Source organism: Ciconia boyciana, chromosome 4 (genome assembly GCF_034638445.1).
Source record: "Ciconia boyciana chromosome 4, ASM3463844v1, whole genome shotgun sequence".
NCBI lineage: Eukaryota > Metazoa > Chordata > Aves > Ciconiiformes > Ciconiidae > Ciconia > Ciconia boyciana.
In genome coordinates, this window is record NC_132937.1 from 67,809,234 (window position 1) to 67,821,873 (window position 12,640).

A 12,640-nucleotide genomic window follows, 5' to 3' on the forward strand; every position below is an offset into this window, starting at 1 on the left:
CCAGCCCACCAAGCATGCCACCCAAAATACAGTGGGCTCCGTTTGGCCCTTTCATCCTGTCCTTACACAGACGGGCCAGCCGCTAGATGTCTCTGTGCCTGCTCAGGGGTCTGGGACACACCATGGTCCTGGTAAACACTGAGAGAGAGCTGGAGCTCAAGCTGGGCTGCGTTTGTACCAGTAGCTAGGGATGTTCTTCTTCATGACCACCACCTCCGCGCACGGAATGCTGCACAAACCTTGCATCATTTAGACAAAGTGGCAACTTTTTGATACAGATTAAAAAATTTCTTATTTTAGCAGGGAAAACAAAAAAATCTGAAAATTTCAACCTTGTTCTCAGCATGTTTTGCAAGACCCACTATGTTTTCAAAAGTGCAGCCAAACGCACACACACCCCACGGCCGCACATTTGCGAGTGCACGTCCAAGTGGCAGATGCACGCACATGCTGTATCATCATTATCTTTATGATCGAACTGAATTATAATCACTAATTAGTGATGTCTGCGCATTACACGCACCACACCACAATTTAACCAAAATTCCCAGCATACCAGCATTATGTTTATAAACATATGAGTACACACAATCTCCACCAGCCTGAGACAGAAAACAGTTTTATTTACACATTCATCCTACACACGCTAGGAATAGCACTGCTGTGATGACAGGCTTGCGTATGAAAATTAGTATCTCGTACAGACGAGTGCGTTGCAACGCACTCTCCCAGTGGAGGCATGCATTATCTGATCACCCATCGGTTACGGGGGACGGGCGCTGCTGTTAAGGCGCTTAAGAATGGGCAGGTACCGGCTACCGGCAGCCGGCGGGGCACGGAGGCCGCCCCGAGGCTCGGCCCCGTCCCGCGGAAGGCGCGCACTTACCTGCGGCGAGACCGCTTGACAGCACGCACAGCTGGTAGAAAACGCAGCAGACGCGGCTCAGGCGCATCCTCCCGCCCATCCCCATCGGCTCCGCGCCCGCGGGACGCCGGCAGGCAGGACAGGGAGGGCCGAGCCGAGCCGGGCCGGGCCGGGCCGGGCCGGGCGGGGATCGCGGCGGCGCGCAGCCACCTGGGCGCCCGCGGAGAAACTGCAGGCGGGCGCGAAGCACGCGTCCCGGCGGGGCGGGCGGGCAGCACCGGCAGCGCTGGACGTGCAGCGCACGGCGGTGGTATGCGGGGGTCTGCGTGTGTGTGCGTGTGTGTGTGTGGGCGCAGGCAGGCAGGAGCGCGGCCCGTGCGCGCACACAGCGCCCGGCGGCGGGCGGGCAGCTGCGCCCCGGCGGCAGCGACCGCGCTGCCCCCGCCCGCCGCTCGCCCCCACGGGGCGGGACGCGGCGGGCCCGTCCCGTCCGGCCCCGCCCCGCCCCGCCCGGGCGGGCACCCGGCGCGGCCCCTTTCCTTCCCCCCCCCCCCCCCCGCCGAGCCCGCCGCCGCGCCGCGGGCCGGCGCCTGGGCGGCTCCGCGGGCAGCCGGGTCCCGGTCGCGCGCCGCGGGCACCTTGCGCGGGCGCGGCCCACGGGAGGCCGCGCTTCGCACCCCGCCCGCCTCCACGGGCCGTGCAGGGCACGCACCGCATGTGTCCCGACAGCAGGAAGGGCTCCTCTCCTCCCTGTCGCCAGCAACGCGTTCTGCACAGCCTTTGCATCAAATTCAGGGAGCAGCAGAGATTGACCATTTCTGCCTGGTTTTGTGTAATTTGATTCTAAACTCCTTTTGCCCCCGCTACGCAGCTCTCTATGGAAAACCATCACTTCCCACCCCAGCCCTTGTCAGCAGAGGAGTGATTAAATGAGGAGCCGAGCAAAAGCCTTAAACGCACATCTAACGTCAGCATAAACTGCAGAAGCAACAGGTAAACAACTCCCTCTAAAAGCCTGATCTCTTATCATAATTTCTGCTGCTTTACCTACTGTTGGTGGTGTCAAAGGTGACTACTATGCCTTAGGGGAAAGCAGAGCAATCTAGAGTGGAGAGGAAAGCCATCTGTGCCGTTAAGGGTAAGCTACGAAGTTGCAAAAATTCTTTCTAAAAGTTAGTTGTATAAAATGAAAAGCAAAACAAACAAACAAAAATCACATGTTATGGCTCCAAATAAAAAACACGTTTAAACTCCACAGAAGCCAAATGCAGCTGGGCTTTGCTCTCTGCTCTGTTCAATAGCTGCTTGAAACGTATGCTGCATGGGTATGTATTCTCAACTACCTCCAAACAGTATGTTTGATTAGTTGGTTTTATAGGAAAAACGTTACCACACAGTGGTCCTTTTTTTTGGCATCCGAGCCAACTTACACTAAGCAAAATCAGAACGACTTAGTAAAAACAAGATGACAGATTTACATCTAACAGTTTAGGAAGAGGGGAGTTTTCCAGAGGCTGCAAACTAGTATTTGCCTGATAATTAGATTACCTTAAAAATGCATTTAAAGTGAAGCTTTGTTTCCCAAGTAAATAACAACATACGTACTAATTTACAGTGGAATTAGTTAATAGGCCCAATACTGCAGCCTTTCCACGGCCATAACTGTCCTTACAACTGATGAGGAAATGCTGTAAGATGTGGTTTATAAGCTCCTGTGCAAATACTAGATACAAATTCTGATTGTATGAAAACAAATCAGAATATATAGACAAGATGCAAAAATACACAGAGAAAATATTTACTTACAGTGCATACAGTTACATCCCAAAAGATATAAATGGACGATCAGCAGGAATAAGGAAAAAAGACATGGCATGTGCATTTGCTCATTTTAAAACCGTGAATTGCTGTAACTGTTTTCAATCTGCTGAAGTTAGTTAGTCCCTTTGGACCAAATTCTGCTTCTCTTATTCACATGTATAATCTTGGTAAAAAGACAAAAGAATTGCTTTTGTCAGTAAGGTAAGCAGAATTTGGCCTTTTCAACAGAAGCTGCAGGGGGTAAAGAGACTGTAAGAAGCCAATTGAGAAAGACTTTAATATGTTTGACTTTATCACCAGCCAAAAAAAGAGGAACATTTCAAATAAGTCTCCACATACGAATACGAGGCAAGCTAAAGTCAACGTGGGGCTGCAACAAATTTCTTTAGCTCATTTTATGTTTTCTTTTTATCGTTTCAATAGTTAAAGTAAAAATATAGGGGGAAGTTCTCTATGTTTAACTTTGGGGAAAGTGCACTATAAAATAGAGCCCCTACTGGTGTTCATTAGTTTTAACAAAGAGTCTGGTCATAGGTTAATACTGGTAGACGGTATTGTAGCCCACCACATGCTAACTGTCGTCACTGTGAAACTAGTGCAGAGAAGTCTATGTCTAAAAGAATAAGAATTAGAAGAACAAAACAATGCTTTCATACTGCAATTATTTTGCAGAGAGAATAATATTGTATCCACATGTACTGTACAAAAGACTTTATTTTCTTAATCACAAAGCCACCAAAACTCTTTGCAAAATAGTTTTTATTTTACAGAACATACTGCACATGGGATAGTATTAACTATGCCTTCGTAACATTGGAAGAAATAGTATCTTCAAACTCAATATAGAGCAAAATGAAAAGAAACAAGTTAGTTTGCTCCACTAGATTCTTAAAACTGCGCTTCCTATCTGAAAGGTCCAAGCCTTTTGGCATTCTAAGGGACTCGTGCAGAATCACAAATACATTAAGTAAAGAATGTGTTGATTTGTAAAGTATAACAGTGATCCAGACCATCTCACTGACATGAAAAAAAAAATGACAGAAAATGAGCTAAAGAATGTGTCCTCATCAGTCCTTGCTGATTGAGATAAATCAGCCTAATTTTGTTGAAATCAATAGAGATTTGGCAATTTCCTCTCTTTAAGTCCTGCCTGATGTTCAATTTACAGAATTGTGCCATCAGTTCCTTAGGGGCTGGCAGGGCAAGGGCTCTCTCAGGCCCCACCACAGGCTGACTTTTTCATTTCTTCACTGGTGACATACCATCGACATCTCAAGCCATATTTTGAGGACATGGATAGTGTTCTTCAACCCCCACACCCTTCACCACTATGGTTTTATTTAAATCTGCTGCAGTTACTCTCTTACCTTACATGAGCAAGGGCAGAATTTTAGCCCCATCTCATAGTGAACCTGTTTCAGTGATTTAATTCTGGGAATTAAGATAAGTATGGTCAAATCATACTTGTTGAATTTGAAATGTCAGCTTCTAGCAATACAGACACGACCATCAGTAAGGGACTTTCCTTGGTTTATTTTTTCTCTTTACTTAATCATCTAACTGTAAAAGCTATCAGGTTTGTACATACAAAAGTGATTTAAAATTACCTCAGCTTTACAATATATACAAGATTGCCTCAAGTAATTGTTACCAAAAAACCCCCAAACCTTTAATCCTCTTCACAGGGAAATAGTTGTTAATTATTTATGCATATGCTTTATATATATATGCTTGATGATATCATTGATTTTTTAAAAATCTTTGAGTACATTTGTTTCAGATTTTTACAACTTAACAAAATACACTAGATGAATGGAAAAAATCTATTCTGTTTTGAATGGTGCTTACTACCTTAAGGCCACGTATCGTATGACCATTGAGATTAGAAACAGAAACTCACATCTTCCTGTTTCTAGGGTGCTTTGCAAATGTTATCTCAGTATAAATAAACTGGTTTAAAAGCACATTGAACTAAATTTTTTTTTAGCTGCAAGATATATGTGAACTGATGCAAATTTTCTCCACTTAAGTATGAATGAAATGAGTTTTTTTCCATTTTAGAAAATGCTGTGTTTCCTATCCCTTGAACTGAACAGTGAATTTCCACTGCCTGTTAGCTCATGGACTCTGAATGTTTAGTCTGTAATTCTATACTGTTATTTACATGCTCAAAATGAAGGGTTTATTTAAAATGTATGTATCTAAGACCACTTCAAACAACTTCTCTTTAGCAGATCTTGCTTCAGAGCAAATCTCACAGTTACATCTAAACTCAGTAGTACAATCAGATGACCTGTGGAGTAAGATGTGTGTCGAACTATTGTGAGCTTAATACCTCTACTGGTTTGAAGTGCAAAAACTTTAAAAGTGCAAAGCTAAGCTCATAGCAGCTCAGTGCTATTAAGCTACACCACCAATACTTATGATCCTCTTGTGTTTAGGTAATTCGGTGAAATTTACTCCCAAGTCACAGTTGTTATCTTGTAAGCTACTTCACAAAGTCACATTGTGAAATTGATCAAGATCTTTGTGGATGGTACATATGGGTAAAAATACACTTTCAACACATTATTTATATAGAACGTTTGGCAGAATCACCCTTTAACCAGAATAGACTTTCGCAACTCTTTTATTGTATACTTTTCATTTGCTGACTTTTTTCCTCAGAAAAAGTGATGCTTGGCAATTGTTGACAAATTGACAGAAAGCTCAGTCGGTACAACAGAAGGTACCAGAGTACTCTGCTCAAGTTGAAGACACTTAAAAGACAGCGAAGTTCTCTCTGTGAACCTGAGTCCCACACAACTTGCCAAGCTAAAGTCTCCCACAAAGAGGAGCTTTCTCAAACTTCTAAACTGGAAATCATCTATCAAGCAAATATCAAGCACTTGATCAATTATGGGGAAAGGGCTAATCCAGAATGACCAACAAATAGTTCCCATTTTTGGAACACCTTAAAAGAACAAGACTTCAAATTTGAAACCTGCAAGTCACCTGTTGGAGAAAAAAAAATTGCTAATTTGTGAGAAAGCTTCTCTGAGGCAGAAATTGGATCTCTTACTTTTGACCATAAAAAGAAATTCAAACCAACACAAGAAACAACATAATAGGTCTTAAAAAAAACCCTGAACACACATTCCCTCCCCCAACTTTAATATTCTGCCTGTGGGTAGTGACCTAGTTAGTAAGGTTTCTCTTGTACATTAAATATTTCAAAGCCCTGCTTGATTTCTTCCAATACAAAAGCAAATCCATCAAAATTCTGAGCTTCTTTTCAAATTCAAACAGCTTAAGAAGTGTATTTGCTGAATTTTCAAGAGCATGAAGAGAACATCCTTCTGAGTTTCTTCCTAATTAAGAAGATGGCAAAGGACAGCTTAATTTGTATTTCGGGAGATAGCTGAGAATTGCGAACATGTAAACATTGAAACAAATGCAGAGTTCTATCTAAAAACCTCTATCTCTAACCAGCAAAAAGGCAAAAATAACAATTCAGGGCCTTGTGTGGCATTGGGAATCTCTGATAACAATTATTTCCGTTGTCAGTAAAAATGTACTTGCTTTGATTCTGTAAGAAATTACTTGGTTTAAAGAATTAGGTGTAAGAATGATAGAAAATGCCATGCATAATAAAAAATGTTTGGAAACAGTAACAGTTTAATTAGTCTACCCTTTATACTTTTGTAATTTCAAAACATTATTCAAAAGGTAAAGCAGATAAAGACACTAGTTTTTAAGAACTTTTGAGATTGCCTTTTGAATCAGATCTTCGTAAGTTTCCAACACTTCCATGGTTTATATGCATGCTGAATTAGAAGAGTAATCCTTTTGACGTCAATGTGTATAAGCTTAAAGTTGTTGTTTTATAGATGCTATTGAAATCTTGTTCCAATCTTTATAAAACTCTGCCTGTACTCAAAGCATGTACAATTTACCATCAAAACCAGTATATCACTATTGCTATTATAGGGTGTAGAAGAGATGCTATAGCACAGACTACTTGTGGAGAATACATTCACATTATTAATAAACACTGCATGGTTCTTCTTGACAATTACATTTTAAAATAATACAATAAGCTTGTCTTAAAATAGTCATGTCTTCAAAATAAAAATACTGTTTACAACTGTACTATAATTGGTCAATGTATATGAGAACATGGAAACATTAACTACTGGGAAAAAAGCAATAACAGAAAATATCCTTAAAGTAGCTTGATGGACATGAATTCTCATAGTGGTGGGAAGTATTTTTCTGAAATAAAGATAGTGAAACTGACTCCTCTGCAAATCTGTAAGAGCAGGTTAGAAGATCAAAGAAATTTTGCTTCATCAAAAATGGTGGAAAATTAGAGTTCTGCTTCCTCTTGGAAAATTATCCAAGTTATGACTGTAGCATTTGTATTTTTAAAAATTCTAACCTCTTCTAATGTATATCAGAAATGAATTCAGGGAACTTGACTAGGCTACTTCATCACTCCCTACCCACATGTCCCCACATTAAAAGGCTGTGGGGACAGCAGCCAGGAATACAAGCTGTAGAACAAAGGAAAGCATTTGGTAGGAACTACAAACATCTGTGATTGGGTACAAAACCCTATGGCATTTATGATCAAACCAGAATAATTGACAGCTACATTAGATTATTAGTGAATGCTAGGTAGATGTCTGCTATGTTTAAACTAGTAAGTTTAAAAGATTCTATAAGCCATAGTTATCCCAACCCTACTAGGCAACCAATCTGTTTCAGAATTTATTCTGATTTTATGCAGAGAAATGGAGCCATTATGTTAAGAATTATACAGTGAGTTAAAAATATCTTTCCATTACTTAGATACACAGTTTAGATGGCTGAGTGGTATTACCATGGTAATGTATTTACACCATTTTAGCTTCAGAAAAAAGCCAAAAAGCCTATTTTTTTTGTCAAGGAATCAGTATAACTTGAAAGCATATAAACTTGAAGATAAAAATGAAGAATACAGGAATGCGAATGGTAATATGTAAGTGAGAAATATGAAAGGGAATGCAGGCAAATCTTGTATAACATGAAATATGGCTCCAAGAACAGTTTAAAAAACTGAATGAATTTTAGAGATTCTGGCAGTTAAATTGATGTATGGTCTTGCGTTTACCAGTATAGATGCATTACTATTTTTATTATATAACTATATATATTATACTATTAACTCACACAGAAAAGACAAGAGGCAGGAGAATGGATCCAGGATCAGGAGAAGCCAGTGTAGAAGTGATTGAAAGTTGATCAAGATAACAAAGTCGAGGAAAATAAGAGAGGATAAAGAAAAAATAATGAGATACCACTTCAAAAGCTGTAAGTAAATCAAAGGAAGTGGTCCATGCAGCAAGCTTTGTTTCCTTGCTGTTTTGTAAGGTGAGGCATATAAATAACCTTGCTTTCTGAAAACACACCTTTCTTTCCTTATAGATTTAAAGAAAGCATGCAAAAGGATAGCTGAACAAAGATAATCACTGATTTCTAGACATCCTTCTTCAACATGTCACCTAGCTGCAAGTACAGAAGATATCATGAAGCCTTATAGAAATGAAGTTAACTAGTCTCCAAGTCATTATTCATTTAAATGACATTGCGGATATCCTATTTGCACTTTCCCCTGCCGCAGGAGAGAAAGACTTCATTATATCTACCAGATAAAATACAAACATTGTAGAAATGATTTATTTTTTCCTATCTAAAGGATTTATTCATAAGAACTGCTGTGTGGTAGCCTGCAGAACAGGCTGCCTTGCTCTTTTAGCCTCTGTAACTGGGAAACCCATTAAGACCACATGAGTTGTCAAAGCATACGGTATGTTACATACCATATGAGTACTGTCCACAGGCACTCGCTTTGAAGGCAAGCCAATGGCAAACAGTGGCACCAGGAGACCAGCTAAAATATAGAGAAATGAAGGTGACAGCACATAAAACACAGGTCGTGCAAGACCTCTGTTAAACAGGCAAAAAGCCAAGGACACATGGCTAAAGGGTTTCCAAGCTAGTCTCTAGTAGTCTTTTGCTTGAATTGAGGTGGAAAAAGAAATACTGGTGTCATATGAGATGTTCTCAGTTTTGCTGCTCAATTCTTAGTCTCCGCCTCCCTCTCCCTCCCATTATGCTGAGGCAGATAAGAATAAAAGCGCAAAAGTTGGTGTACTTAAGTGAGGTCAGGCAGTAGAAATAAATTGACAAGCTGCACAACGATGATCATGTTCCTGGCCAAAGCCAGGAAGTGTCAGTCAACAGAGAGCTCAAAGATCTCCATTATAGAGGAGACATTAGTTCCTGCTTGCAGAGCACCCTGAAGATTAAAAGTGTTGTGTATTGTTACTACCCAAAAAGCTCTGTTGTCCAGTAAAATGCAAACTACGATGTATTGTCAGAAAACCTTGCGATTATTTATAAATACTTTTTCTAAACCAGCTGATGTAAATCTGGTGTCCATGATTGCTCCTGCTTTTTCTGCCAGTGTAAGAGCTTGTAGAGCAAGGATTTTACCTCCATGCCTAGATAGCAGTATAAGCCTGTTCCATGGGCAATATGAAGGAAAGAGATTTTTATGTATTCAAAGTAAGTATGACTGTATGACACCTGGGACAGGTAGTATAAACATATCACTAAAAAAACAGAAGGAATGGCTATCCTGCCAAGAAAAGGCTAGCAGTTGTTCTGATAATAAGAAATACATGGAGGAGTTTTCCTGTCAATAGAAATATTTCCCATAGGACATCGAAGTAATGGCTTATTACAAATCCAGTTATATGGTACCTAACCCTAACTTTTAAAGGTCCTACTTTTACGGTTTTCCGCAGCCTTTTACGGTTTTCAGTACTTCTAGCCTACTCACATGCCTGAAAGATAAGAAAGCATATTTTTATCTTCATTTTTGGTGAAACAAAGACCCTAGACACAATTCAGTCATCTGTTGAAAGCTATACAAGGAGAAAGTAGTAAAAGCTGAGTTTAAAGTCACATCTATGATTCTATGATTCTATGATCCCTCACTTCCTAAGCTGGTGTCCTAGATACAAGACCCAGTTATTTTGATATTTATGTTATGTAAAGAAGATAATGTTAATCCAAGTTGTTATACATTCAGTCATTTCCTAAACAAGTAAGATTATCTGCACTTTCCCCCTCCCATCTTTTACCTTAATTTTGATGTGAAGAAAAGGAGAGGACCAGGCTCTAGAAGCATCTCAGTAGGGGTGGCTGACTTGACAAAGCCGGTGTCAGTGTGACAGTTTTTCAGAGATAATGTCTAATGACAGAAGGTACTGTCATGTATTTCTGGTGTTCATTTCACTGCTGCTCACTTTGAGCAGTACTGATTTAGGTCTTGGTTTGGATTCTCAGCTGCATATCACCAATGTTGTGGTTTAGCCCCAGTTGGCAAGTAAGCACCACACAGCCGCTTGCACACCCTCCCCCACGGTGGGATGGGGGAGAGAATCGGAAGAGCAAAAGTAAGAAAGCTCATGGGTTGAGATAAGAACAGTTTAATAATTGGAAAAGAAAAAATTGTGGTAAAAAAGAAAATGAGAGCAAGAGGGGAACAAAACCCAGAATGAAACCCAGCCAAAACCAGGACAACCAACAACTTTTTAAGCTATCCAGCCACACATTTTTTCAGTGAAATACTATCATCCCAAAATTTAGAGTCCCACTTTCCCCTCACCAGGGATGTCTCTCCATGAAGGTGTCCAGTTCTTCCTCCATGGAAGAATTTTTGTGAGGGTTGCATCCATGAAGTGGAAATAAAGTCACCCCTATAGCAATCACAATTCCGACTCACACAGACCTGGTTTCTATACAGTGTTTCCTCACTCTGTTTACCTTCCATAAGTCTTCTTACCAGCCAGAGCTTTTGAACATGCCTACAAGAAGAATGAAGCCTTGCAACCAATACAGTCAATTCTGTCTATTAGTTTATTTTCCAGTAGCTCACACATTGAAGGAAGTGTAAAAATGTGGGAAGATGCTCAAAGAAAGGCTTAGATGTGTTTCCCTTTTTCTTTCCTAAGGAAGCTGACCTCAAGTAAACCCAATTACACAGCTATTCATCATGATGGTAGGGAGCAATAGGGTAAGCACACCAGAGAGCTTCCCTTCCCCTCACCTCTCCACATCATATAATTCTGAAACATATGGTTGAGCAGGCCCTTTATCCACCTTCCTGCCCAAGAAACATTTGTAATGCCAGTGTCCCGTCTGAACAGTTGTTCATCAAATCAATCAGGAGATTGAAAACCTCAGTGGTGAAAAATCCCTGCTCTGCAGTTGATATCAATTCTAGCGTTAAACTATCATAACTGTTAGAAAGCCTATTTTTCCTTAGGTCTGATCTAATTTTTTTTGTTCCACTTTCAACCTGTTACTTTGCTAGCTCTAGATAGGAAGAAAATTTGTTTCCCTTTCTCTTTTTAACAGCAGCCTACCAAACATTTATCACTGTTTTTTGGGGTCTTTGTGCTCTAGACCCAACACATTTTTTCAGTATTTTCCCACTGGTCATGTTTTCAGATTCATGTGTTCTAGACCTCTGATGGGCACTGTTGCTTTCTTCTGGACTCTCAAACAGGCCCACATCTTTCTGGAAATGCAATTACCCAACACGGGTTCTTGCTGAAGCCTTACCACTTCTCAGTAAGTAAGAGCAAAAATTAGAGTTCTGAAAGCCTTAGTCCAGCCTGTAATGCCTCTAGAGATGTTTTGGACTTCCATTTGTGTTTGAAATCAGAATAAGGGGTTTCTGTTTATGGAGTAAGAACTAATAAGGTCTTGGGATTACAGATAACATAGTGTTTTTTAAGCATCCCAGTTAGACTTTTCAAGCTTCTCACACCAAAATAATGGTGCAATAGAACCTGAACTCAATTACATATTTTATCCTTAGAAGCAGAGACATGTAGTAATAAAATCAGACAGAATTATAGCTGCTGAGCAAAGAATGCAGGACCTTTGTGCAAGTGTGAATTAAATCTGACTTGAAACTGGCTTAACCTGTTGTACAAACTAAGTTGTTCATAAATATACTCAGAAGATGGCTTTAAAGGGAGAATATCGTATTCTAAATGTAAGTATTATGCCTATCTGGCTTGTGCTCTTTTTTAAAAAATGGAATATACTTTTTCATCTTGCAATTACCTAGGAAAGGTAAGTATTTGCAGAACACAGATCAGAGTATGTTGGAGTTTTTTTGCTTCAAGAAACCTGTGTTTGGTATCTGCACATTGGTGCCAAAGCAGCACCTCCAGTTTCCTTCATAACATAGCAAGATTTCTTTGCACATTACTTATCCCCTCATTCATCAGTCTGCAGGTATTAGGAGAAAGACTTCCTTTGATCTTTGGAAATAAAGACATCTCTTCTGGAAAAGTTTCTCAAATGTTAAAAGGAGCCAAAGAAATAATTTTTGCAAAGCAATGAAGAAACCTGGGTGGGGAGATGGAAGTTTTATAATACAACCTGCGAGTTAATAAATTCAAGTTATTACAGATTAAAGGGAAGAGTGGGGTGTCTTGCCTGGTTAAATAACTTCATTCTTTGTAGCCAGGTGTTCCAGCACAAATGGCCTCTTATGACTTCAGCTACAGCTGTGGGGGTTGTGAAGGCAAAAACCTACACAGGTAGGACTCTTACCATTTAATAAAAATCTTAAATTCAGCTTTAAACCATTGGTTGCTCAGAAGAAACCTGAATCCAGAAACCTGCATTCAGGCTTAGCTTAGTGCTGGCAAGGAAGCTTAGCTTAGCTTGGCTTAGTGCTGGCAAGGAAGGTAAATATGGTTGTTTATAGTACATACGCACCATGGTAACTATCACTGATATTTCACAGTCTGTGTAAAAGCATAATTGATATTATCTGTTTTCCACTTGACATTTATGTAAAGGTAGATAAATTTTGATTCCTTTTTGACCTGAGGTCATGAA

General features: G+C 40.3%; 1 protein-coding gene across 1 annotated transcript in view; it reads right to left on the reverse strand.

Moving 5' to 3' along the window:
• ADAMTS19 (ADAM metallopeptidase with thrombospondin type 1 motif 19) overlaps positions 1-971 on the reverse strand; it is a 151,869-nt gene extending 150,898 nt beyond the window's left edge. Inside the window, exon 1 of the mRNA XM_072859462.1 lies at positions 887-971. Within this exon, the coding sequence (XP_072715563.1) occupies positions 887-971 (85 nt within the window). The remainder of the gene's footprint in view (positions 1-886) is intronic.
• Between the last annotated feature and the right edge of the window lie 11,669 nt (positions 972-12,640).